The sequence below is a fragment of the Rhipicephalus sanguineus genome, chromosome 2 (assembly GCF_013339695.2).
Source record: "Rhipicephalus sanguineus isolate Rsan-2018 chromosome 2, BIME_Rsan_1.4, whole genome shotgun sequence".
Lineage (NCBI taxonomy): Eukaryota > Metazoa > Arthropoda > Arachnida > Ixodida > Ixodidae > Rhipicephalus > Rhipicephalus sanguineus.
Window position 1 is genome coordinate 51,733,085 of NC_051177.1, and position 27,546 is coordinate 51,760,630.

At 47.4% G+C, this 27,546-nt stretch overlaps 1 protein-coding gene across 3 annotated transcripts; it reads left to right on the plus strand.

Annotated features, from left to right (window-relative positions):
- The first annotated feature begins 544 nt into the window (after window positions 1–544).
- LOC119382943 (glutaredoxin domain-containing cysteine-rich protein CG31559) lies at window positions 545–27,534 on the plus strand. Of its 3 annotated transcripts, none has more exons than XM_037650868.2 (4): window positions 545–908; window positions 13,453–13,689; window positions 26,417–26,482; window positions 26,965–27,534. In XM_037650868.2, the coding sequence occupies exons 1-4, from the start codon at window positions 804–806 to the stop codon at window positions 27,154–27,156; spliced, it is 600 nt and encodes a 199-aa protein (XP_037506796.1). In that variant the 5' UTR covers window positions 545–803; the 3' UTR covers window positions 27,157–27,534. The 3 variants fall into 3 exon arrangements, with proteins under 3 accessions (XP_037506796.1, XP_037506797.1, XP_037506798.1); XM_037650869.2 differs by lacking the exon at window positions 545–908 and adding an exon at window positions 1,812–1,961; XM_037650870.2 differs by lacking the exon at window positions 545–908 and adding an exon at window positions 5,202–5,328.
- The last annotated feature ends 12 nt before the right edge of the window (window positions 27,535–27,546 follow it).

Below are 27,546 nucleotides of genomic sequence, written 5' to 3' on the forward strand. Positions count from 1 at the left end.
GCGGTCACTGATTTGAACACTGGTGTCATTTCTGTTTATACTTCCATTATATTCTTAATCGTTCGCATTGCGTATATATACTAAAGCTTGCTTTGGCCTACGGAAAAAAAAAGGAGAGAGCCGGCGGCTTACGTCACAAGCATGTTCTGAGCAAATCGCTTTGCGCATATACGGTGTGTACCTGCATGTATAGCGCAAACGTCATTTCCGAAGACGACGAAGGGAACTGTCCTTTTATTGTTGTTGTTTTTTTCGCCGCGATGCGCTGTTGTTTCGCATGCACTGTATAGGGACGCATCTCGACTCGCCCGTGGCACGTCGCTTGTGCGCACGCGCCAGCTGTTGCAGCCAGCAGCATCGCAAGGAATATAATAGGTGGAAGAAACATCTGCATTCTGCAGCCGAACGAAAGAAAAGGAAGAAAAAATAAAGAAAAGAGAAATAAAGGAAAAAAATATAAAGACAGCGACTAAGAAGGGGCGCGGGGTGGAGTCTTTTGTTCTTGGAGAGCCTGCGTTTCTTTTTCCCGTGAGTTCGTCACGATATGTGCGTAATACATGGCCTGCGTTATATAGGGTAGGCCGCGTATGCATCCGTAAAGGCAACGCGGCACCTGCGACGCACATGCGAGGCTGACCTTTACGTGACGCTCTTTTTCGTGCGCTTGATTCTGTATCTCACTCCCCGAAGTCAACACAGTCGCAGTGTCTCGAAGCAAGTCGCCACACCCGCGTTGTTGCTAACTCAGTCGCGTCGTGTGTACCGTTGTGTTGTTGTTTTTTTTTTTCCGCGGTGATCGTGAAATGGCGGCCATCGAGGATTCAGTGCGGATACTATCACCGCTGACTTCGTGGCTCCACGAGTACGTCCGTATCATACGAAAACACGGCATCGCGCGCGTTTCTAAGGTGCGTAGATTTTCGTTTATATCTCTTTTTTTTTATTTCTCAAGCACAGCTTGTTTGACCTATATCGCGATGCAGCGTCAGCTAGTTCTATCTGAAGTGAGCCCGGTGATTTCTTCGCCAGGGCTTAGAGTCTATAAGTAAAAAAAAAAATGTTGAAGATTACCGCATAATTGATGGGGTCTGCGCAGAGCTTAATGTGCATTTGTCTCATATCTTGCGTTTTAATGCCGGACAATCTCTCTCGTAAGGCGGTTTATTTCTATGTCCCCCCTCTTTTACGTCACTTCGTAAGCGACGCGCCGCGTAGCGGAGATTTCAATTTTATGTAATGCTTCTCGGAGTGCTCAGAACATGTTTTCCATTCTTAATAAAAGGTTTTACGGGACTATTACGATCTTTGCAGGTATAGTTGGACTTCGAGAAAACACCGCCTATAAACCAGACCTATATTCCTTGTGCTTCAGCAGACCGTGTCGCCCACAGTCCTTTTACATGTTTTGCATTTCTGTTTTATTCGCGACGTGTCAACGGCTGAAATGAACATGACTCATTTTATTCTATTCGTAATCCATCATTTTTAAGATTGTTAAAATGAGCACGGGTATTTTAGCTCAGTGTTCTTGTTTGCGTTTCATTATATTGGCTTGCGCTTTTGAATCTGTTTAGCTTTACAGTGCTTGGAACGTAAGAATCGGTGACGAACAGCTTGACCAAATGATCAATACTGTTCGTCGCTTGTCCTAAAGAAATGCGTCGTCACGCGGATTTTAACGCTTGTCAGTCGTATCGGGGGCGATACACGTGTCTTAACCGAAGCAACTAATCGAACTTGAATGACGCTCTTGGAACAGTAAAATTCGCCGCTATCCAGCGCGGGAATGCGCTGCCACTTGCGCAACTCCCCTGTAAACATCAGTGTAATCCGTAGTCGGCTTTCAAGAGTTTCACGCGCATACTGATCGATCGATCGCTGCGTTTGGGAGGCGCGTTACAGTACCGTCACCTTTGTTCCAACGAAAATGCTTGGTGCCCTATACGATGGAAACCGCAGAGGTGAGTTCGAAATGCATTTCCAACATAGATGAAGCCTGTCAGTGACCTTGAAATGCGAATGCGATTCCGCATCCCCCCCCCCCCAAAAAAAAAAAAAAAATCCCGGTGGTATTGCCTCAAGCACGTACGCGACAGTAAGGCAGAAAGGCCTCACTTTTGTATCCGCCTTGCCGTTGGCAGCCGAAGTGAAGCTTTTCACTCGTTCATCGGTGATTGCGTTCAGTGTCGGCCGCTTAACTTCGGATTGTGTTTTGCCTGCGAAGAAGGCTGCGAGGGTTGAAAGGAAGTACTGATGTTGGGTACAAAATTTATAACTTCGTAATTTGTGCTTCAAAAAAATTTTAATTCACACGCCGTATGATTGTAAGTCGCAGGTGTGACGGCGTTCCGCCTCGTTGGTACAATAATTACGGTGCTCGGCTGCTGACCCGAAGGTCGCGGGTTCGATCCCGGCCGCGGCGGTCGATGGAAGCGAAACGCTGGAGGCCCGTATACTGTGCGATGTTAAAGAACCCCTGATTTTCGAAATTTCCGGAGCCCTCCACTACGGCGCGCCTCATAATCATATCGTGGTTTTGGCACGTAAAACCCCAGGTATTATTATTAGGTGTAACAATGCGGCGGGACTGTCAGTCGTGGCTGAGCGGAAGTCACCTTTTAAGCTTCTTTCTTCAAAGGGCGGCTACATGATGAAACTTGAGAGACGATGTCCTGAACGCTCACGCTGATCGTCACATTTAGTCTGTGGCACTGAGACAATGCTGCGTTTCAACGAGGTTGGCATTTTATCATTAATCTGCTCTTATGGTAATGCTGAGGTGTTCGTTGATGCTCTCTAAAAGGCAGCCTCCGGGAAGGGCAGCCGAAAATAAGAAGGTAGGGAAGGCGCTTGTTTATGGAAGTGTGTCTATTTCGGTGTCTGGAAACTTGTCTTCCGTTTAAACAAGCGCACACTTCGAACAAGGACAAAGAGCTGTCTTTATGCGAAGCGTGGAATGAAAAAAAAAAATGTGGGTATGTTTTAAGTGCAACCCGTAATAGATCCCTCTAAGAGCTTGTTTTACAATATTTTTGGTGTGTTTTGCGTGCGTATTGTTTGCGTTTATATTTTTCTCGGTGTTTCTTCTTTACGTGCGCAACGGAGATAAAGCTGTGCTACAGATAAGGAAAACTCGCTATCTTTGGAGTGAACGTTTGTTTACGACGTCTCTTGGTTGTGCCACGTCTACGGAAAGACGAAGCCATTTTCGCATTTGATAATGTTAGAATTAAACGCTGTGCTATGCTGCCGGCAGTACAATTCCAAGACGAGAAAATGTCGTTTCCGGACTTAAAGAGGATAATGGCGAGTTGCTACCGGAAATGCATTATTAAAGAAACAGTGCTAAGAACAATGGCAACTAAGTAACAGAGGGCAACACAAATATATTCAATGACAGCTGCAAGCAGGCGGAAAAGTTTTTCGATGTGTATGTATAACTGCAGCGTCTGTGGGCTCACGTGAGACAAATTTCGCAGCAGGCCTTCAGATGACAGCCAGCTTCCACGTCATCCACTGTCTGTTCATCCGGGGGGTTGTTCAAGCAAAACAAGGGGGTCACAGGAAGGTAGTTTCAAAGCGATAAACAGCTGGCGAACAATGAAAGAATCAGCCTTCGCCACCGTTCTATAGAAAAAGGATTTCTCTTGACGAGGACAGGTCGAGCCTTCTTGTCGAAATGTCGGGTTTCGGCTGGGCTTTTTAGTTTTTCTGCCATGCTGCTGGTTAATTCTGTTAGAAGCGAAAGCGAGAGATGAAGGGCGAACACGAGAAAACCCGCAGGGTCCCTTATGCATTCCACTAAGACGACTCGACTTCTCAGTTGATGTATGTATCCACATAGAGTTTCCTACAATACTTACTAGAGGGAACTCTGGCGCTAGTGTCTATGGGAGCTGCAACGCATGACGCTTCAGCCAGCATGGGAATGATGGGTAGTACAAAAATCTGTCTAAACTTCGTTCTTTCGGCTCCGTTTGGCTGCGCGTCGCCTGCATCCGCTTTGTCGCAAAACGAAGTTCAGCAAAAGTCTGCAGTTCCACTTCACCACTTTAACTTTTTTTAGGCTCACCAAATCAAACCTGGTCACGAAGTTCACAACGATCCATTCTCTTATCCGAAACGAATGCCAAAACACAGCAATAAACAAAGCCACAAGTAAGTTTGAAGCCGCAAGCACGAAGACTAGGCAAATTTGTGTATTACCCATCGTTCCCATGGTAGCTGAAAGATCGCAGCGCCAGAGTCCGCTCTAGTTAACTTTAGGAAACTCTATGTGTATCCACCCACGCCCCCCCCCCCCACCCCCTCCGAAAGCTTTCTGCACCTGACGTGGATTCGCACTGCCTCCAGGATCGGAGGTATTGCAAGCTTTCTGTACCTCACCTGGTTTTGCACGGCCTCCGTGATCGGCCCACCTTGGCCAAGCGACGATGTCCTGTGGTGACGTCATCATGTGGCATAACGTTATATGGCGTCATAGTGACGTCAGGATAACTTAACAAATTTTGGTCATATGTGACGTCTGATGACGTCATATGGGGACGCCATCACGTGGTGATGAGTTTGTACGTCACTCGTGTTGACGCCGACACCGCGGGACGCTGCCGACGGTCAATTTTCGCGTTTGAGGAGGTATCTAAGGCTTTCGCCTTAATATGGATGCCTGCGGGGCACGAATTTGCATTGTTCGAATATTCGATGGCGCGCGGCCGAGGTCACGCCAGTTGCCTATGTTACCTGTTAAAGGAAATCATTCGCTAGACAACGTGGAGGCAGTACCGTTGCGGTAACGTGCATTGCGTGGGCCGATGACCGTGACTTGTTGCGTATGTAACCAGCTACAAGGCGCAGCCAAGCGGTTCGCCTTGCGTCTCCGGAGCCCACTGCGGAGAGCGGTGGGAGAAGTGAAGAATGGGAACATCCAACGCGGTACGCCGCCGCTGCCGGTCGATCCCATTGGCGCAGAGCGCGCGCGCACCGCCGCTGCTCCCACGTGGCTGGGCAGCGTTCCGCGCTATTGTCTCCTCTTTCTGGGACGTCCCGCGGCTGCAGCTCTCGCGATTACACTGCAGCTTCACTGCACCACCAGTCAGTAGCTGCGGGCACGCTGACGCCGAAGGAGCCATGTTTCTATAGGAGTGTGTCTAGTGAGTTGTGCGTCGCAGTGTAACACCGAAGTGCCGAAAAGAGGCATAACAGTTGGAACAGGTGTCGACTGCTTACCATCCGATCTCTTCAGCCGCAATTTCTGACATCTTCCCATTTACCATTGCATAACGCGTCAACCTTCAGGCTTGGCGTCATTGACTCGCCATGGGAGTGAGGGTGAGTGTTCATGTATTTACTGTCTCCTTTCATGGTTGACTCTTCATGGTTGACCGGGGGTCGCACGCGCACAACCACGGTCGTCGTACAAGTCTACTGGTAACCTTCCAGCAGCTCGAGCGGCTATCATTCTGATTTAACGAAGCGCCGTTGAGATGGTTGCTCTCGATCTGTTGGTACCTATAGATACCTGGCATCGGGTCAGAGGCGTAGCCAGAAATTTTTTTCGGGGAGGGGGGGGGGGGTCAACCATGGATGGATGGATGGATGGAAAAACTTTATTTCGTCAGAAAACAGTTGGGGACGATTCCGTGTTAGATGGCCATCAACCCAAGGTTGACGGCCAAGGATGTGCGTGTGTATATATGCGCAAGCAAAACTGAAAAATGTCGGGGGGGGGGGGGTTGAACCCCCCCCCCCTGGCTACACCCCCTGCATCGGGTATCTATAGGTACCTGGTTCCAGCGCTGACGGAAAGGGACTGACAAGAAAAGTGCCTGTCTTGTCGCCTTCATTCGCTGTCTGTTTTTCGTGCTATTCACTTTCGTCAAAACGAGTATCAACTTGCCCAAATTATCTATTTTACTGCAGTCGGGCTCAGTTCTCACGCGCGCGTATGTTCTCTCTCGGTGAACAGTTACGACACGTCTTACGACACAACCAGCTACAATAGAAAGCCGTGCGACCCAGCGTTTCTTTGAGAGAAAGAAGTCTCTCGTGATCGACCTTCCAGCCTATGTTCCGTCGCACGTCTGTTGGCATACGCACGCATAGTTCGCGTCTGTCCGAAAGAGCGTGTCTTTCAGCAGAGTGTCCTCCCGTAAAGGTGCCTCTCGCTTTTCTGCAGTCCGTGACGCCTTCCTGGTGAGGAGGTCTCCTTTCAAGCGCGCTAATGACGGCGCGGTGACAGTCTTTGCCTCCGAAGAGAGAGAGGACCGACGTCGTCCGCAGTGAACGCCCTAGCGTCGGTCGCGCTTTCGCCCGCGTTATATAGCAGCTGTGTGTGTGTGCACACACACGTTCGTGCTGGCTGGAGTCGTCGGGGCGGGGAGACGCAAAGAGCCGTCGCCTTCTCGGTCGTGACTGAGCGGTTGACTCGTCGTGACTGCTGTTAGTAAACAAATGGCTGTCCCCGCGCTTCCTTCTCGGTCTCGTGTCCCGCTGCGATGAATGTGCCTCACGGGCGGCGTCGTGCTGTGAAGCTGGCGTGCACTGTGAGACGCTGGCGCGTATGCAGCGCGGTCGTGCGACTCGCCTTCGTCATAGCGCAATCGCACGCGTCGTCATTATCATGTTTGTTTGTTTGTTTGTTTGTTTGTTTGTTTGTTTGTTTGTTTGTTTGTTTGTTTGTTTGTTTGTTTGTTTGTTTGTTTGTTTGTTTATTTGTTTGTTTGTTTGTTTGTTTGTTTGTTTGTTTGTTTGTTTGTTGATATGGCGGTGCTCGCTTGGTCGAGGGTTTTTGATGCCTATAGGCGATGTCGTGTGCCTGAGCTCATCCCCTTTCGCTGCAAGTTGAATACCACAGCCCGACAAGTTACGAAATGGCATAAATACGAATCCCGCATGGAGTGTTCCCGGCCATTGGTGTTTAGCAATTTGCTGCAGTGCATAAGTTTTTTTTGCATTTCATTGTCAGTTGGCTGGCGTTTGAGGGAGACAGTACCGGTATTAGTATCCTGAAAGAGCAAACACACGCAACTTAGCTGTCGAGTTTTTATTTATACGTAGCGCGTGAAGACCGCTATCACTACCACTATGATGTTTCTTTTTCCTTCTGACATTTCGTGTTATAGAGCTTTCATCAGATAAGTTTGTCATTTAATCTCCAGATTACGCTCCGTTATATGTGTTAGCCAAGTTGATATATCTCGATAGGACGTGTAGATAAGACAGGTGTTACGACGAACAAATTATACCCGTGTACTGCACCTTGACTTATCTTTACACCATCTTTCAAAAAGAGCAGCTTCAAAGCTGTACTAATTCAAGTGTATAACGGCAAGGCATGGACCCCCCTACCGCGACATGGCAGACCTATAACCACTTCAATTAACTACTTTCTCGAACGTTTCAGCTCGCATACAGCCGTGGCTACAAACTCGCAAAGAAGTCTTCTTTCCCTCATGATCGATGTGAAATACAGATTTGGCTACAGTGAAAGCGCATGTGAAAAGAAAAAAATTATTTCCCTCACTATCTGCCTGCCTAGCTTACATTCTTAATTTTTGCATGTCTTTCCTTTCCCTCTACCGCCCAAATGACACAGCAAGCTCGGATAAGAAAAAGCAGCCAAGTCTCATATCTGTGGTCACTGCTCGCCATCTACTTCCTCATACGTCAGAGACAGACATTTTTTTTTTAATTTAGACAAAGTGTGTAGTCCGTGGTTCCCTTATCTGGTAATCGCAGAATGAAATACCCCACTTCAAAGAAGGAAGCAAGAATAAGAAAACGACCATTTGCGGTTGATTGATAAAAATAAAAGAAAGGAACATTCATCGGGCAACTAATTCCGATTTCCCCTACGCTGGTTTACCGACCCAATGCCGGTTACCAGCTAACTCTCGATCATAGACGTTTGGTTCGGGCTCACACCGGAACCGCTGACCACCCTCTTCTCCTGGTTCCCTCGATAGTCTATGTCCACTATAGCGGAAGTGCAATTGAAGGGGCCTAACCGATTCCCCCCCCCCCCCCATTTCTTTCCGTCGATTGTGCTTAACCCTCTCCGCCACTTCTCTCCCGCTTATACGTTCCTCGATCGGCATTTGTTCGTTGCGTAAGTAGTTTTCTCGGACCACCGCGGATCGCAAGAATCGACCGTTTTGCTTCCCACCGTAATACCTTCGCGTCTGGCGGCTTGAAATGTTCATTCTTTTCTGCAGTCACTCCCTCACCACCTGATCCCTCCGCAATTCTTTTCTGAAACCCGTTATACGTTTCATACTTGACGCGTACGTGTGATTGAATAGCTCGCTTTGCCGGGGCCGCACGGTTTCTACGTGAGCTCTACTGAGCCACACCTATTACGCGCTATAGCGGACGTTTTTTGCTTCTTTTCACGGGACTCCTGCGAGAGTGTGTCCGTTGATACGTAACCGCGCGCCTTGCCCGCTTATAACACTTCGGCTCGTTTATCGAATGACGGCTCCTGTCAGAGCTCCATCGCCCCTCTGACGTTTCTCCTTATCGACGGCCTGTCTGCGTCGCTCGCTATATATAAACGCATTCTCCGCGTTGCCGGAATATTCGATGCGACTGTTACGTATTGCAAGGGGCTCTCTCCTACAGCACGTTCCGTGAAACGCTTCGCTCTGATGGACTATACAGCATACACAGTGCTTGCCGGCCAAACGGTGTGTCATTGTCTCGAGCAGTTTATATACCACCAGACAGCAGTTTTTATATATCTCAAAATGCCGGGCTATTGACTACGCATCTTCTATTCTTTGTGCACGTGCGGCGCCGCGTCTTTTGAATCGGAACGTCTCACGGCAGACCTATCAGAAGTTGGCATTTCGGGTGACTGAGTGTGTTTGGTAGCGCATTCGTTTGAGGTTTTTCATATTAGTCCATTTGTGATCAGGGCGAGTCATTGCAGGGACTGTTGAGGGACAACAATGATGGGAGGTTTGACTCCTAGACTAAGTGTTTCATTTATGCGGAAAGGCATTAACTTCTACTGCGACTTTGTGCGGTTTTTGTCACGTCTCTGACCTTCACTATATCGATTTTTTTTTGTGTGTGTGTATGTGAAGAAGAGTAGCCAGCGCCACTTAAAGGCACCAACCTATCCTTAACATCATGTGTTATAGCAATGAAGAAAGGAGCTGGCGCTTGACAGCGCGTGCGGAGTATGCAGCAAGGGAAAGGAAACACCCGAAGAATGTTCAAAAACAGTGCAAGACGCTTTGGCTACTTTAAACAAAGACGGTCGTTTCTCAGGGAGAAGCAAGTTAAGAGTTTTAACCAAAGCGTGTCCTGTCCAAGGGGACGTCGCTTATCAAGAGGGGTCTCGCTTGCGTTGCGCCGAAATGAGCTTATATACGCTTCGCGCAGCCATGGTGGACCTACTTCTGCCTATAGTAAGTTTCCCGTTCAGCATAGGGTCCCTCGCGTCCACTGAAGCGTTCACTTCATCATTCCATTACGTTTTTACATTACCTCCCTGCACTCGACTGCGATAGACTTTTTCCCTGATGTTCGGTGACCTGGTATAGAGTGAAGCGACGTTTGACGAAGACTGCGGAGCTTCGCCCAAACTTATGCGTGCGCGAGTACTTGTCTCCTTGGTGGGGGTCTCTTTTTTTTTTTTGCGAAAAATGTATAAAGCGAATGGAGGTCAGTCGCGGTCTCCTCCCCGCACTGAATTCGGCCAAGCGCGCAGTCGCCCCTGCTTAAGATTAGGTGCGTCCTCTCTCGCTTTGGTGAGCCGAGCCACAGATTCGTACTCTTATGATTCAGACGGACATCTCTTGAGCGTACATACACAAAACATCATATGCAGCGAAATGTCATATGCAGGAACTGCCTTCTGTCGAGTTACTATTCTGCACATTGCTAACGTAAGCCACGCTGCCAACTCTGATTGGCACAGAAAACTGTTACGGCCTTTTGATTGGCTCGGAAGTATGCCATTGCGAAATTTGTCAGCCCGGTGGCATTTGTCAGTGTCAAAAACAGCACACATTAGGTGCGCTATGCTGGACGCTGTTGAACCCGCCATGTTGTCACATCTGATTGGCTTACAGAATGGCAGCACCTTCTTTGACTGATTGCAAACGCGACGAAATTTGGCATGACGTGTATTTCACAATGTCTAGGGCAACGCTGCCACTACGAAAAATGCTCAATCCGGCATGTCAGTGTCGCCGTCTGAGGTTGCTGCTTAACATGTTCGCCGCTTACGTACGTTCGCGCACGCGCTTACGTATTTATTTATTTTATTTAGAAAATACTGCGGTCACTGAAGACCAGGCAGGCGGGGAACATTACAATAAACAAATATGCAAACATCGAGAAAATTTCAAAGGAATAATCAACTTTGCAAGAATACAAAAATGGATAATACAACAAATATAACAAAAATATAACGTAAAAATACGTACGTACATACATACATACATACATACATACATACATACATACATACATACATACATACATACATACATACATACATACATACATACATACATACATACATACATACATACATACATACATACATACATACATACATACATACATACATACATACATACATACATACATACATACATACATAGCTTGAGGTAAAACTGTAATGACGCAAAGAAGACGGGGACGAAGCGAAGACACGAACAGACAGACACGGGCGCCAACTGTTTATTATCAGAAACCGCGCCGATTTATATACGGTGCCGAACAAGGTAATCCCATAACATAAATTGGCAGACTTGGCAGACCACTGCAAGCGCTGTGGTTGTGCGCCACACTTCAGCCAAACCACGTTTCTTAGGAGAGCAAACAGCCGCACTGAAAGGGAGACAATTGAAGCGTTTCTAATAAAGAGGGCAGGTAGCCAGTGCGTTAGTGCCCCATCACTCGATCTAAGCGAGAAAGAAGCTCTTTTTGAAAGATAGCATTTAGACATGTAGAGTTTAGAATGTGCGATTTTTTTTTTTTTTTTTTTTGCCTTTCACTAGGGTTGGCACGTGTTCATAGGTGCTGGCATGTTTTCATAGTTCGATCGCGTTAGTGCAGTTCTGGCGCATGCCTTGTCTCTGTATTTATGGCACATGATGAATTGTTAGTTCTGCGATGGCTCAATTTATGTTATGGGATTACCTTGTTCGGCAGCGTATATAAATCGGCGCGGTTTCTGATAATAAACAGTTGGAAGTTGGCGCCCGTGTCTGTCTGTTCGTGTCTTCGCTTCGTCCCCGTCTTCTTTGCGTCATTACAGTTTTACCTCAAGTTATGAACCAACTAGCTCAGCAACAAGCCCTGTTGACATACATACATACATACATACATACATACATACATACATACATACATACATACATACATACATACATACATACATACATACATACATACATACATACATACATACATACATACATACATACATACATACATACATACATACATACATACATACCTTCTAACAGCTGTCGGAACGTTTCTGATACAGGAAGTCTTATTAAACCATACAACACTTTGAGTGTTTTCAGCAATAATGTGCTTGTCGAACTATACGGTTACCTTTCGCGATTATACTGAGTATACTATGCATATGGGAGGAGGAGGAGGAGGAGGAGAAGATGGAAGTACAGGGAGGTTAGCCAGTCCACAGATCGGCTGGCTACCCTGTGCTGGGGAAAGGGGTGGGGGGAAAATAACAGATGTTAAAAACTATAGGAGTTCGTATCAGGCCTACTTCCTTTACCTGTCGCATAACCAGGTGCAGAATAGTAGCTTGCACGTACTTCACCAAATGCGCGAGACCTATCAGCCGATCGGTGCTTCGTAGAGTCTAATCTATAACATTCGTTTTCTCGGAGCCTTACCTCGGCGACTTGGGATAACGTGCAGCTTATCGGCTTACCCACATGGCCGTATAACGACCGGTCGGGTGCGCTGATGGCCGCACCGTTTCCTCCTGCAAACTGCTCTCGAAGCACCGTTCTGCTCTGTTTGAGGCGGAAAAGGCCCGTCCGGCACGCCCCCTCTCTCCTTCTTCACCCACGGGCTCGCTTGCTTTGAGGTGCAGACCCTTTCCTGCCTTCGGCATTCTTTTCTGTTTCGCGTTCCTTTGGGAATTGCGACTATTTCGCCGGCCTGCGATGCGCGTACTATAGGACGGCGCAGCTCAACTGGCTACAGACTTGTTTGTATACACACACAGTGCGCGGGGCTAGCTGTGTGTGGGACTGCCCGCAGGCAAACAAGCCTCCCATAGTCACAGTGCGGCAGTGGCGAGCGCCGCCTTGAGAACGAGTTTACGGCGTCCGATTGTTTTTGTTTTGACGCGGTAATGGTGCGCCGGCACGGAATCACGCTTCGATGATGACACGTCCGTGTATGTGTGTAGCGTGCGTGTGTTTAAGAAAGGAGTGCGGATGGAGGTGGAGGGGGAGGGAGGGGGGGTTGGCGCGTTGATGCGCGAAAGATGCGACAGCTTATAATTGACACGCAGAAGAAAGTTCCTCTGTCTCACCTCCGTGAGCAAAAATGTACCCTGCCTGGAAACAGCACATCGATTGCTAAGATGGGTCGTCCATGTTCGCACCCCTCGGTTTGCTTGAACACTTTCACTATTACAGTGCCGAAACTTGCCTAAGAAACAACAACAACAAAAGAAGAAGAAAATCGTGGGCGTGAAAGCCCGGCATGGAACGCACGTAAAACAAAATTTAGTGTAAAATTAATCGAGTGCAACAATGACACGCACGCACACAACCACATATTCACGCAACCAAAACACGTACGGCGCTGTACGTGTCTTTGGTTACCTGAATGTGTGGGTGTGTGCATGAGTGAATGTGCCATTTATGCATTCGTTTACCTTTATACAAAAATTAACTGCCAACTAGCCAACAACAAGATCTTTTGGAAAACGAATGTGATGCCTGCTTCCGGAATGCAAATGGACGGCCGTTTTTCTTTTTCTTTTCTTTTTTCAGAAAACGGCCGCCCCTTTGTAGTGAAAAAGGAAGTAATTGAATTTGGCGCAACGTTCTTATTAGAACATCCTGCCACACGGGTTTCCTCTGCACTAAGCCAAATTAATTGCTGCTCTGTAATCATTAATTAGAACTAATTTTTCCCTTGTGCGTTGATTACGGAATTGGAATGCCATCTGTTTCTTTTCTGTTTGCTTGTACGGTATTGTTACTCTTGCTTTGTACTCTTCTCCATCCTACCTGATCCCACACGGATCTGCGGTAATTGCAAATCAATAAAATAAATATAGAGGCAAGGGAATTTTCTCGTCGTAAGAATGCCACCAAATAGTTTTTTTTTCTTTTTTTGACGTTTGCCCTGCAGACTTCAGCAGTGCCTGATGTCCTTTCTGTGAGCCTGCCTGCCGTGTATCGCTGAACTGACGGCGATTGTTCTTTTTGTTCCGTGCAGCGCAACTACGTCCGCGAAGAAGAGGGCCGCGTGGTTCTGTACACGACCTCGATGGGCGTCATCCGGCAGACGTGGGAGCAGTGCCGTCGCGTGCGCAATACTCTGCAGACGCTGCTGGTGCGCTTCGAGGAGCGCGACGTGTTCATGAACCGCACGCACCAGAAGGAGCTCATGGATCGCACGGGACTGCGGCACGTCGTCGTGCCACAGCTGTTCGTCGAGGGACACCACCTTGGTGTGAGTACTTATACTACAAACACACACCACCCTTAGTAAGCGAGCTTATGACCAGGTAACTGGCCAAGTGCAAAAGTGATATATATATATTTTTTTTTCAATATGATTCAAAGGGCATTTGGAAGGTTCTGACTCTTGAGTCAGTATTGGCTCAGTCTCACAAGAAACAGCTTGCAATTGGCTATAAGAGGCTCGATATTATATTGATTGCTACCATGTAGTATACGAATAAACAAACAATGAAGCTAGAGAAGGTACAGGAGAAACTATTGTTACGCGTCATGGAACTGTAGAAATAAGACAATAGCGAAATTAAAGTGGACGAAAAGATAAAGGGGGTAACAGCGCGAACACACACCCACAATAGAGACGACACGGACCCTTAATCTACAATGAACCAACTCGCCCAAAAAGAAGTGTTAACGAAAAGATAATTTGCTGCAGGAGGTCGGATTGGGGAAGGGGGGGGGGTAGCTGAGCCTAATTCTTTTAAGCTAAGAATCCAGTTCTTTAGCAAATAAGTTACGGGCGACGGCTATCCTGCCGTCCACATTTCTGGCTGTTTGAGTACGGTACGTGTTCAAGACCATAACGCTAGACATAGTAGTGTTAGCAAGAGTCCTTCACGGCCAAGGCCACGTAGTGGGACATGCTTTTAACCAATGACATCACCTAATAAGTGAGCTTAGGAGCAGGCAACTAGCCAAGTGCAAAAGTGATTTTTTTTTCACCATGATTCGAGGGCAGTTCGAAGGTTCCGACTTTCTAGTCATGACTAATACGACCAAGCACTACGCTTTCGCGATTGCCCTCTGCGCTGCGTACTGAAGCTTTGGCTGCAATCATAAAGCCAGCGCAGGTCAAATACTGAACTCTTCATCATGAACGTAAACAACTCTATCGACTCGACTCTCGAATAAGCGACACTAGCTAGCTTCCAGAATCTTACTGCACCGTTTTAACAAGTATGGATATAGATAGAAGGAAAAAAAATAATTTTCATGTAATGTACGCACCGTCGACGGCGCGCTACGTAACTTCGCAGTCACCGTGAACTCTTAATAAAAAGGAAAGAGTATGTGTTACTCTTTTCGGTGAGTCCTGTCTTTCGCCGTGTATGACTCTCATTAAAGCGACACGTGAAGTCTCTTTTGGGTCCCACGATTCACAGATGTGAGCATAAACTCCGCAGAGAGTAAATCTTCAAAGAGTGTTCACGTGTCTAAAGAGAATCATATACCTGGGAGGGGGAGCGAGGAGGGACTGCAGCTTTCTTTCTAAGTCGCCGTATAGTCGTCCGTTTTTGTCCTTCTCGAAATGATTTGCAGAGATTGAAATCCGCTCGGCTGGAACGAAACAACGCGAACGAGGAAAAGTACACATGTTTGTATAGGCAGGCTACCTTCACTATAAATTGACGTTCGTTGTATGCCTTCGGTGCTCATTCTCAAACCGATCCTCAAATGCATTGACGAAACACGGCAGCGCACGAGGAAGCTAGCCGCGAAAAGAAGTGCGAGCATTACGGGGGCCCCGTGAGACTATTTACAGCGCTATAAATCTCGGTCCCACGCGCCTTCGTGAGCGAGCTTTCTTACGCCTTTACATTATATATACGGAGGTGGCCGCAAAAACGAGCTCGCCGTCGACGGTGCCTACATTACATGCAATCATTTCTCTTCCATTTTTTTTCTTCTACCTATATCCATACTCGTTAAAACCATGCAGTAGGATTTCTGGAAGCTAGCCAGTGTCGCTTATTCGAGAGTCGAGTCGATAGAGTTGTTTACGCCCGTGTTGAAGGGATCGGTATTTGACCTATGACCGCTTCGTGATTACAACCGATGGTTCAGTACGCAACGCAGAGAGCAAATCGCGAAAGCGTAGTTCTTGGTCTTATTAGTCATGACCACGGTGTAAGTGGTCATGACTCAGGAGTCGGAACCTTTGAACTGCCCTCTGAATCATATTAAGAAAAATCACTTTTGCACTTGGCCAGTTGCCTGATCATAAGCTCACTTATTAAGTGATGCCGTCAGTTTAAGGCATGTCCCACTACGTGGCCCTGACCGTGAACGACTCCTGCTTAGCACTCCTATATAATGGTTATGATCTTGCGCACGTGCTCGAACAACCAGGAATGTGCACGGCAGGATGGCCGGCGCCCGTAACTTAATTGCTAAAGAACGGGATTCCTAGTACGGAAGTTTTGGGTAGAACTCCATTGCAGCAAATTATCTTTTCGTCCACTTTAGTTTCCCTATTGCCGTATCTCTAAATTTTAATTAAACGTAACAATAGTTTCTCCTGTACTCTCTCTTCATTGTTTGCTTTTTCATATATGTGGTTGTGACAGCCTAATATCGAGCCTCTTATAATATATTGCAAGCCGTTTCTTGTACGACTGACCCACTATTAAGCATGACACACGGGACACATTGTCCGTTGGCAACTCACTGTCGGTGGGCACTCTGTACGGCGTGACAAGAAATCGGAAGAGCAGAGCACCGCTGTATAAGTACTGCATGCGCCGCCTGTATAAACATTTTCCAGACGTTGCAGTTTAGACATCCTACGGATAAATCTCCCACTTTATAAGCAAACATCTTATAGACGTCTACAACACGTCTTGAGGCCATAGCTACGGTTTATTGATGTTTTTTTCTGGATATGCAGTTAAAGTTCGATCTAACGAAACCCGATTTTACGAATTTCCCGATCTAACGAAGAAATTTCCCCGGCAGGTACCCATAGGGCTAAATGTTGTCATCAACTCGAATTAACGAATTTTATCATGGCACTAAACCCGATTTAACCAAGTTTTTCTGAAAAATAAATGAGTAAAAATAGTGATTTCTTTCTAACTTTGACAAGGACGAGTTTTTCTTCGGACGTGCGTTGTAACCTTATCGCGCTAAAACATCCAGCCGCCTTAGATTATAGTTTTAATTTGACGAGGCTGCACGCCGAGCCCATGCAAAGAAAAATAGGCTCAACAGTCGGTAGCGCTTTTACACACCAAATGGCGCTATAGGAGCTGCGGTTGTTTGTTGTCCCTGCAAATGCTCCCACAGAAACACGGTGGCTGCTTTCGTTATTTAATGATTGTGCGACAGATGGCACTGATCATCTCGCAACTTTCTTAATCTGCCTGCTCGCATAATTACGGCATTCGTTCTCCCCCTCCTTTGCACATCGGCTGCTTGTCATAGCTTCACGTGTTAATCATATCGTACCTCGCCTGTATCACTCGTACGTGGGAGGCTCCATATGTGGGCTGCCCTCGCGGAATTTTCACACGCGCAGACGTGTGTCAGTAGTAATAAAATACCGCGGTAGCTTTCCGGTGTCGCTACGCTACAATTTTAGGTTTCGATAGATCGAAAATTGTCTTTCTCGATAATAAGAACTTCCCGATCTAGCGAAGTAATTCGATCACGGTCATCACTTCGTTAAATCGAGTTTCAACTGTATTATTGATGCATTTTAGTATCGATAGCACCGCGCAGTCCAAATATGACAGAGCTGCGTTTGACGACGAGGAGAAAAGTGGAGAGGGCAAGGATACTAACCAGAAATGTGTCTGGACTTCGCGAAGCGGCAAAGAGGCCACCGGATCGTAATTGTTACAGCGCCGGTTCAACGCGTGCTTGCCGGCCGTAAAACAACGGCGCGTCGTGGAAAACTTCGGCGCGATGGTCCGTTTTTACTCGCGCTTAATGATTCCTATCGTTTCTCTCCCTCGAAAGCCTCGGTGACGCGACACGATACACGCGAAAGCGTTCGCTGCGATGGCCGACAAAACCTCGGCCGTTGCCTGCAGCGCGGGCAAAGATTAGAATCGCGACAGACTCCACGCGAAGAAGGCTATCGACGTGGCGCTCATTGTCGCCCGAGGCGTGTCTTGTGTCACATCTGGGATGCGCTGGTTTCATTACAGCAGTGGCCTGCGGTGACGTCAGGAGCTGGCGTTTCCTTTTTCCGTTGCGTGCGGCGCTATATCCGGAAGCGATGCCATCGTTTTCCATTATCTAGCTGGCTTCGTGACGAATTCTTGTGTGCTGGTAACAAAAAAAAAGGGGGGGGGGGGGGCAACTACCTGTTTTCCAAAATCGGGAGTATGCAGGCAGGCAGGAAAATCGATAGCCAAAGAAGTCGGCTGTTTCAACTGATCTGCACTGTGCTGCGTGAGAACGATCCATCAATGGCGCCTACATTTTATATTTAAAAAAATCTGAAATCATGTTTGTACTTGTTGTCGTGATTGCGTTTAAGTGGCCAAGCGGTGCGATTGTCCAAGTAGACAGGCAGAGGTGCAAGGAAAAGAGGTTAACAGTATGTGAGCTGTGTGATTAGGCGTTTCAACGATGCGGCAGAATTACAGTGGCGAAAATGCTTATAACAGGCTTATGAGGAAGTGAAAGGATATGTATTCTTACAATGTTATCGTCTCGATTTCTATCTATCTATCTATCTATCTATCTATCTATCTATCTATCTATCTATCTATCTATCTATCTATCTATCTATCTATCTATCTATCTATCTATCTATCTATCTATCTATCTATCTATCTATCTATCTATCTATCTATCTATCTATCTATCTATCTATCTATCTATCTATCTATCTATCTATCTATCTATCTATCTATCTATCTATCTATCTATCTATCTATCTATCTATCTATCTATCTATCTATCTATCTATCTATCTATCTATCTATCTAATTGTATGTCATCTAAGACTTCACATCACGAAGTTGTGAAGTTTCACATCATGTTGCGTCTGTGGGACCATGACAGAGGCAGCGTATCACCAGTCTTCCCGAAGCACATAGCAGGTTGTCTACTTCGACAGCCCTCTGCTTGAAGCGACCCGCTCATGACGCTGTTTGTCCACCTCGCAATTCCGGCCGTATACAGTCGACAATTACGGAGAAGTGAGACTGCGTTTAACGGCTTCGCAGCCGTGCCTGCCATCCGAGGCTGCCCTCGCCATCACTACAGAATTCGGAGCTCGGGGAACAGTTCCGTTTTTAGTTCTTTCTTTTCTAACATACGCGCGAATGGCGATTCCGGCGGCCTGCAGCACCCATGCTATCGTCGTCCAGCGTGCTGGGTTACACACAGCCAAGCGTGAAGAGCCGCCGGCGCAAGGGTCATTCACGAGGCTCTCGTATATCGCTGACCATTTAGGCGCCCCCTGTAGGGAAGGGGGGGGGGGGCAGCTCCTCCCGCCAGGGAGCCCTGTAACGCACGGTTCAACGACCCCCGGCGGCAGTTGACCGGTCAACGGTGGTGGTGGCGTTGTTTTTGCCGGCGCCGAGGCCTCCTCCGTCATCTCCGGCACTGCGTGTGCGTGCTGCAACTTTCTCGTTCGGCTCGTGCCAAGGAGAAGCAGCGATGGCATGATCGCTGATTCTTGCACGGTCAGTTTGTTGTCTCGACTGGGGTTATCTTGTCGCGGCCGGAGAAAAATGTGCGGTAGGAAAATGAAAGTGGAACGAAAGGTGAAAAATTAATCTAAACACGAAAGACCATCCTTCTTTCTTGTAGGCCTGTTTTCTCAGCTGTGTTTCAGAACAATCATCAATCGATTCTCGTTAAAGCACCGGTTCAACTAAAATGTGTAATTGATAGGATGACCAGACACTTGAGGTCGATGGGAATATAAATACTGAATAATAAACAAGTACAGTAAAAAGAATATTGCGGAGGAAAAACAGTCCGACAGCGACAAACTTATGTGTCAGAATCAAGGAAGAAAAATTAGGGGACCCTTAAGCTTCGCCTTTAAGAGTTGAACGCAATAGCGAAATCCGGCCCCTGGTGCGCACTTCAACCACTAAGTGCATACTTATTAATGTGTATTGTTACACACACGCGCACGCGCGCGAGAATGGTACCTACAGGTTTTTGATCTAAAGCAAGAGTCGCATGGCCTCCAAGATATACGCCGCGCGCTTGCCATCTCGGAGGCCATGAAGAGTCTCACAATGCCTCACCGATGGCAGCACATTATCTAGCGTTTGCTGTTTGCTTGATCAACGCCTCCTCTGGAAAGGCGGCATTGGCTTGATATGTTTTCCGCTAGATGGACATAGTAGTCCATTTCCTTTCTCGATTTTTCGCTCACGGATGATTTTTCGCTCACAACCAACGGTCCCGACACCGACGCCGGAATTTCTGCGACACGAGCTCTCTAACGCTATCGCGTTAATAGTGTTCTTTTTCTGGTTTTCCCAGATCACCTTTAATGGTGACTGCTTCGTTAAGCCAAACATAACAAAGCAAACTCATGATCATGACATGAGATAGACGTCACAAAAACTGGATGAAGTCCTTGCCTCTATCGCAATAGAAGAGAGCAGGAAGTGGCGAGAGTGATTAGAGCATTACACCGACGTGCTACAATGAAAGTATAAAATCAAATTCTGGGGTTTTACGTGCCGAAACACGATACGGATATGAGATAGGGCACGTCATATTGGGGGGTTCCAGATAAACTTTGACCACGTGGGGTTCATCAGTGTACACCTAGATCTAAGTACACAGGTGTCCTTGCATTTCGCCCTCCTCGAAATGCGGCCGCCGTGGCCGGCAATCGAACCCGCGCCCTAGAACGTGGCGGCACGATACCTTAGCCACATGGCGGGTCCGAACGTTTTAAAGGCGCCCTTAAATAACCTCTGAAAATGCAAAAAACGATCGCGTTCCCTTTTCCTGGCGTTTCCCTACTTTTCGGCACAATTCGTGACGCCAGCTGTCTGTTCCCGTGACGTCATGAGGTAATAAGCTCTCGATTGGTCCATATACGAGAAATACCGATTGTAAATTGTCCCTTACCATGCTTTGTCATGCAGTCGCACGCCCGTTCTGACTTGTCTCGCATGTCTATCGTGCGCGATCGGCTGATTTCACTTCCTTTTTTTTTTTTTGCGTTTTCTACCGCGCAAGCGGAGATAAGAGCGTGCAGCCGAAAAGCGTGAAATCCTGATAGGCTCAACGCTTAGTGCAGACATTGTCGCTGTGTTTTATGAAGACATAACTGGCGAGGAGGATGTTGCTCCTGTAGGAAGGGTAGTGAAGGGTAGAAAGAAACCAGTCTCTCGTCTTTGAACTCGGAGGGCTTGAGCGGCCCTTTGAAGCATGTTGCACAGTAAGCACGAAATACGTTCAGAAACTCTTCAGAGCATAAGCATCTCTAAAGGTTAGCCACTTGTCCTTGCCGTCCCTTTTCCATTGGCAGCAAGGTAGACTGAGCGAGTCACTCATCCTCAAGACGATCGTATACGCGTGCAATTGCATGCGCACGACAAGACATATGTGCTCACAGCGCGTCTGTTTGTGGACACCGATATTGCGATGCGTGATCCTCTTCAAGCTCGCGTGACCTTTCTGGAATCTGGCGTTCCAGAAATAGCATCACTTTAGGCTGCATTTGCGTTTTACAGCGGTCCGAGAGTGCGCGCCGATTCTTCGTTCAGATCGGGGGCACAGGGCAACCCGATCCGCGCACGATATGATTAGAGCGAAAACGGGGATGGTGTTTAGATGTGTGCGTACCGCTTTTTCCCCGTTGCGAGTACCGTACCGAAACGTAGAGCCACACACAGACACAACAATAAGACATGCCTTCGAGCATGCAGCTCTGGGCATAGGCGTGCGCAGGGGTCTCCATTGCGGAGGTGGGGGGGGGGGGCTGAGAAATGTATGGGGCAGAATTGCCCCCCCCCCCCTCCCGTTTAGATGGTTCGAGGGGGTGGGGAGCCCTCTGCCCCCTTCGCGCACGCCTATGGCTGTGGCTCTCGGCCTTCTAATTCATAAGGCACCTGCGTCACGTTTATTGTTGTAGTTTTTTTTTCCTGTTGGTATCAGGGATAAGACGTCGTCAGAGAGCGATGACACGCCGGCTAGTGGGTTGAGATGATTTCGTATTCGCGAAATTTATCCGGGACAAGTTCTCGCGCATGTGCGTGTCTCGACGTCTCGCCTATGAGAGTGCGGCTCCACCCTTCGAGATATGGAGTGTATAAGAGCCCTTCCTTTTGGCCTACGTGCCTATTAGTGCCTTCCTGGTATGAAGTGCCCGTGTATTGATGGCCTCGCATCGAAGCCGTTAAATTCGGCGCGTCCGCATTCTGCGGGACAGAAGCGTGAGCTCTGTCCCGCAGTTCATTTTTTTATTTATAACACGATGCAGTTCATTTTCGTTTATATTGAATTATGTAGTCAGACGCCGTCAAAATCTACGGCATCACTGCAAATTGGTGCGAGAATTTCAAGGTGGCGTCGCGACTTGTATTTCCTTTTCGTGCGTTTTCCCGCTTGCCAAGTGTCTTCTCGCTACAAGAGTGGTGGTTTTCGTGTTGTGGAAGAGCAATTTCTTACTGTAATCTAAGTGATATATAGTTTTTTTTCCCGCTCTTTGGTGTTCTTTTAAACGTATCGTCTGGCCTGAGAATAAGCTTGAGGACATAACAATACACGACACAGAATAAATCTTCGAATAGAGCTACGTGCGTACATTCGCCAAACTTTGGCAATATATGTAAGCGCTGCTGACGCTAAAGTCCCGAAAAAGAAAGAAAAAAAAAGTATGAGTTTTTTCTTTATATTATCCCAAGTACAATGGCACATTACGTCAGACTCGACGTCATACGCGCTCTTGTTTCAAGTGTACGTCGACTCTTCGTGATTGCGCATTCATTCGGCCAACTGGTTCGTTTACGTAGCACTTGCATTTTTACCTATACGACCGCCTGCAAGGGCGCACTGAGCTAACGTCGATGCATCAATGACGTCGCATTGTTGGTGGCCAAGTCGTACATTACGTAAAATACTTTTATTAAAATCCTTGGTGCTTCATTTACTCCTCGAACAAATGCCTACGTATTGTACAAGGAAAATTCTCACCTTTTTAAGGCTAATATATATTCTCCGCACAGTACACCGTGTTTGGGAAGTGCTTATTTCATGGAGAATAAAAATCAAATAACGGTTCAATGCACTGCATATCGTTTACATGACCTGGAATACCCAAGCCCAGCGCGCTGGATCTGCACGACGACAAACTTAATATACACAGACTGACATGGTCAATGACATCAATGGAACATTTAGTCTTATCAAACGATAAACTAATTGAAAACGACGTCAGAGTACATGAATGGAAAGTTACAGTACACATAGGTGCGTACGACTGTGTAGGACCTTACGCTTCTCCGAAAAGATCAGTTGCGCCTGCAAACGTACGTAGGAAAGGAGAATTAGGTCCATTCTCCTACCATCCACGCCTTCCGTTCCGCCAAATCCTTATAAACGTTCCATTCACGTGCTTGCGAATCAACCACAAACTTTAGTATTTTATTACTTTTTTTTTCTCTTTCTCCCTCTCTCGATTCACAGAGGCGTACGCGTGTACCCATATTTTCCGGGTACACGTGTATTTTCGTTATTCTTACGTCCAGCACAAAACCTGTAACTTCGCGGAACTGTTCAGCAATATATCATAGAAAATAGAAAGAAGAAACGGAAAGACACGCTCAGCCCCTTTCCCAGCGCTATCTCTTTTATCCATTGAGAACAAGCTGGCTGCGTGTTGGTCGAACATCACGATTATATCCTCCGCCGTATAGTCAGTGCTGCTTGCCGCGCCATTTTAATTTCTCTTTCGAGCGCCCCATTTCGCGTCGCTCACTGTCGGCTTTTATGCGTTCTATTCTTAATGTACGGCCGCGGCCGAACGAGGCATGTACGAAACGACTTCACTGCTCTCCTGTATACCTGCCTTCCGTGCTGGCGATTTTCTCCTTCTTTCTTTTCCTCGCCTTGTTTGGGCATCTTTGTGTGGCCGCGGCTCATTTTTCTTCGCGCGTGCTCTTCTTTCTTCGCCATTTAAGCACAAAAGCTCCAGCGCGCGCCCTACACCGGGAAAGGGTCTGTAGGTGTGTACAGCATACAACGTGGGGGCGGAGCGTGTACATCGGTACCGCGCGCTTCCGAAAACCAGGAAGTTCGTCCCGGTGGCCGCTGCCTGCAAGCCGGCTCGTCGGTCGCGTCGGCATTGTGTTTGTGCGCGCATACTTAGGACAAAAAACTGGAGCTCGACTTCTTTTCTAAAGCGAGCGGAGCAAGAAGAAGACGTTGTCGAGAAAAAAGAAAGGGAGAGGGAGAAATGCTCAGAGAAAAGAACGTAAAGGAGAATGCCTCGAGGGATGAATTGTCCAGATGAGAGAGAGGGAACAGAGGAAGATGATAGCTCTCCTACAGTGGACGCGATGTAAGCGAGTTCCCGAGCAGCGTAGATTGAGACGTGAACAGAGATGATCCGAACAAAGGAAAAGGCTAGCGCAGTCTCCAGTTCCGGGGGCGCAGTGCAACACGGGTTTGTGTGTATATACGGAAAGCTTCGTGCAGAACGGAAAACGGCAGTATGCAATAACGTGCTCCGTGTGTACGCCTGTCGGCAGTGTAGTGACGTTTAAACAAATGAAACGGTAAAGGAATAGCCCGGGATCTGCTATCAAGGACCGCGGTGCCTTACACTCGGTCGCCTCGTCCTCCCTTTGTGTGGCTTTAGAGATGGAGGGCGCAGCGAGCGCTGCGTGCTCACGACTTTTGTGTCGTTCCTCGCGGGCTCGTTTCCGGACGCAGTATAATAAGTTTGCGTGGTCATCGGCTTAGACCGCGCAGTCACGAACACAGACGTCAAAGGAAGAGTGCACCTAAACCATCTCTGCAACCGAGTTTAAAGAAAAAATACGCCCCCAACGGTTACCCGAGCTGGAGCATCGTCCTGTAACTCGACGAGGATTTCTTTGCTCGCGGAGTCCGTGTATGCATACCGCCTCGGCAGTAAGTCCGGTCGCTGGCCCATGATACTCGTTAACGACAACGAATAGCTACCCTTCCATTTCCTTCATCTTCCCGCGGTTCACCCGGACCTATGGGTCCTAAGTAGTTGAAGATATTAAGTTACGCTGACCTGTCATGTCCGTGATAGCGGTCGTCGTCCTTTAGTTCACTCTTTGGTAAACGGCACGGAAACCTTCAGCAGTAGCTCTTCATCCACTTTCTCAGGTTCTTATCAGGAAGCTAATGAAAAAGAGTGAACCTTTTCTAAAGAGAAGTATTGTCACTTACGTAGATGCGTTATTTCTTATATTTTGAACAGCTATTGTTTTATGCCCTAACTAACAGGAGGTCATCTTGAACGAAAGAAGGGGAACTCATAGCGAGGGTCTCGCTCTGGCAGAATGGATGCCTTCAGATAGTATGCGAGGGATTATTCGTCAGCTGCCAGCTCTTAAAAAACATCACGTGCTTCATGACGCCAGCAGGCAGAAAAAGTATTCCACACTCTCAGTCATGGCTACTAGCGGCGCTGACTAACACTCCTAGGTTTAAATACACATATATACGAAGTAAAGTGTACGAGAGGATGACCGCCATCGTAGCTCGGCGGTAGAGCATCGGACGCGTTATTCACAGGTCGCAGGTTCGGTCCCTGTCAGCGGCAACTTATCTTTTCGTCCACTTTACTTTCTTGACATTTACTTCACAATCACTACAAATAACATCCCTTATACTTTCCTTGGCTTTCTTGTCCGTTAGTTCTAATTTATGGAGGCCATCTTGTAACTTTGCGCTCTAGGACTTCCTTCGGTATCTGTCTTTATGCGCTACACATCTTGTAACCAATAAACATCATTCTGGTTCTGATATCTAAAATTTTGTGGCTACTGGAGTGTGAAAAACGACTTTCATGTCTTGCTTTCGCTTGCGGCCCTGTAATGCAAAACAATTTAAAGTCAAACTTCTCGTCCTTTATTTGGTCGCTGAGACTTCGTCCCTTCGACCTGACCTACGTATACGACAACATTCGTGATAATAAAAAACGGAACAAAGCACGGCCAAGTTTTCTGTTGTCATATCTAACTTCATTGGTATATGAAGGTATATATATAGGTATATGAAGGTATGATTGGTATATATATAAACCCCATAAAGTGGACGGGGGGATGGCCGCCGCGGTAGCTCAGTTGGTAGAGCATCGGACGCGTTATTCGAAGGTCGCAGGTTCGGTCCCTGCCCGCGGCAAGTTATCTTTTCGTCCACTTTACTTTCTTCACATTTATATACCAATTATTACAAATAACGTCCCCTATACTTTCCTTGGCATTATTGTTTGTTAGTGCTCATTAATATTTTAGTGGTATATATGCCTTGTGAGGAAGGAATCTGAATGGTCAACGCTTGTGGTTTTGTGTAAATGCTCGATAATTTGCGCCAATTTTCCCTTATATTCTGTGTCAGCTTTAGTAAGCTGTTGAGCACCGTGCAAAAATACGCATAAATTAAATGACTGTAAAACTTTGATACGCGTGTGAGACTTTTCATCTCCTGGGCACAAGTTCACCCGAATAAAGAGTTTTGTCTTGAACAAGCCGACTGCTGCGTTCGTCAACGTCACGACCACGTGACAATATCGTCATCAGTATCAGTGCATTACAAAAATTGCAAAAAAAAAAAATGCCCGTAGGCACTTAACACCTATAGATTGTAGGCGAAACCTACAAATTTCGACAAATAAATAAGTAATAAGTAAATAAAATAAGTGAGCGTGTTGGCGTCAAATTTCATGTAGCTCCAAGTAGTAAATAATTCTTCTGGGAGCAAGTGAACGTTTTTCACACCTTTTGTTTGTTTTGTTTCGCCTGCAGGGAGCGGAAACAGTAGAGCGCCTGAATGAAACCGGTCAGCTCAGGCAAATGCTTAAACCATACAAGGTAAGCTGCATAGGATTCATTCACTGATATGTCGTTGTGTGCGCACTTCCTAACAAGTAAACTGTGTGATCCGTAAATATCATAAAAGCATCTCTTTACATAGTCTGTCTATAAGCTGCCTGAATGAACGTCTAGTGAGACATCTATCAGGTTGTTAGGCAAACGTTCATTTTACGACTGACTTAATATTGACGTAATGCTGACGTAACGCTGACTTAATGCTGAGTTAACGCTGACTTAATGCTGCAGCTTCACGTTGGCTTCGTGTTGGCTTCATGTTGGCTTCATGTTGGCTTCATGCTGGCTTCATGCTGACTTCAGACTGACTTAATACTGAGTGAATATCTGATTCACTATTTCACTTATGAATAACCACTTAAGCGTGGCTCGATAGATATTCCTTCACTTGGAATTATGTTCGTTGCTTGCCGGCATGTCAGTGACGATCCTAATCGGTGCGTTCCGTCGTGGTCGTTTCGCAGAAGAGCAGCGTGGGAGGCACGTGCGCCATGTGCGGAGGCTACCAGTACCTGCCTTGTCCCGTGTGTGGCGGCAGCAAGAAGTCGGCGCAGCACAGGCACCGCTTCTCCTCCTCCGTCATCTTCCTCAGGTGCCTCAACTGCGACGAAGGTGGCCTGGTGCGCTGCCAGCTCTGCATCAACGGCGACAGTTGAGCGGGCCGCCATTGCGCCCGCACGGCGGCATCGGCGCCAGGCCGAGATGCGCAGTCCCGGATGAAATAACCACGGAGGACAGCGGCAACTTCGAGCTCCGGTTCCACCCTCGCACCATTGAGAGACTTGGCCTGTGGTGTTGTGCGTTTCGTGAGCCACGAGCTTTTGCACGCTTCACGGACGTACAGCGGAAAGGAAAAAGGACAGGACAATCCGACTAGCAACCTTGAGCGCAACTCCGATGGGGGGGTCACTGTTATTGCTGAAACGCGGTCCCGGCTGCCCAGTGCGTGTGCGACCTCTATGCGGCTGTCGTTTGTTGCTCAGCTTGCCGGATGGCTGGAGACCCTGACGAACTTTCGACACCACGTCTCACGAGAGACACCGCGC

Excerpts from the sequence above, each read along its gene's own strand:
- LOC119382943 (XM_037650868.2), top strand. The coding sequence starts at position 804 with ATGGCGGCCATCGAGGATTCAGTGCGGATACTATCACCGCTGACTTCG. Across the intron at positions 909-13,452 it reads GCATCGCGCGCGTTTCTAAG|CGCAACTACGTCCGCGAAGA; the intron begins GTGCGTAGATTT and ends TGTTCCGTGCAG. Across the intron at positions 13,690-26,416 it reads TCGAGGGACACCACCTTGGT|GGAGCGGAAACAGTAGAGCG; the intron begins GTGAGTACTTAT and ends TTTCGCCTGCAG.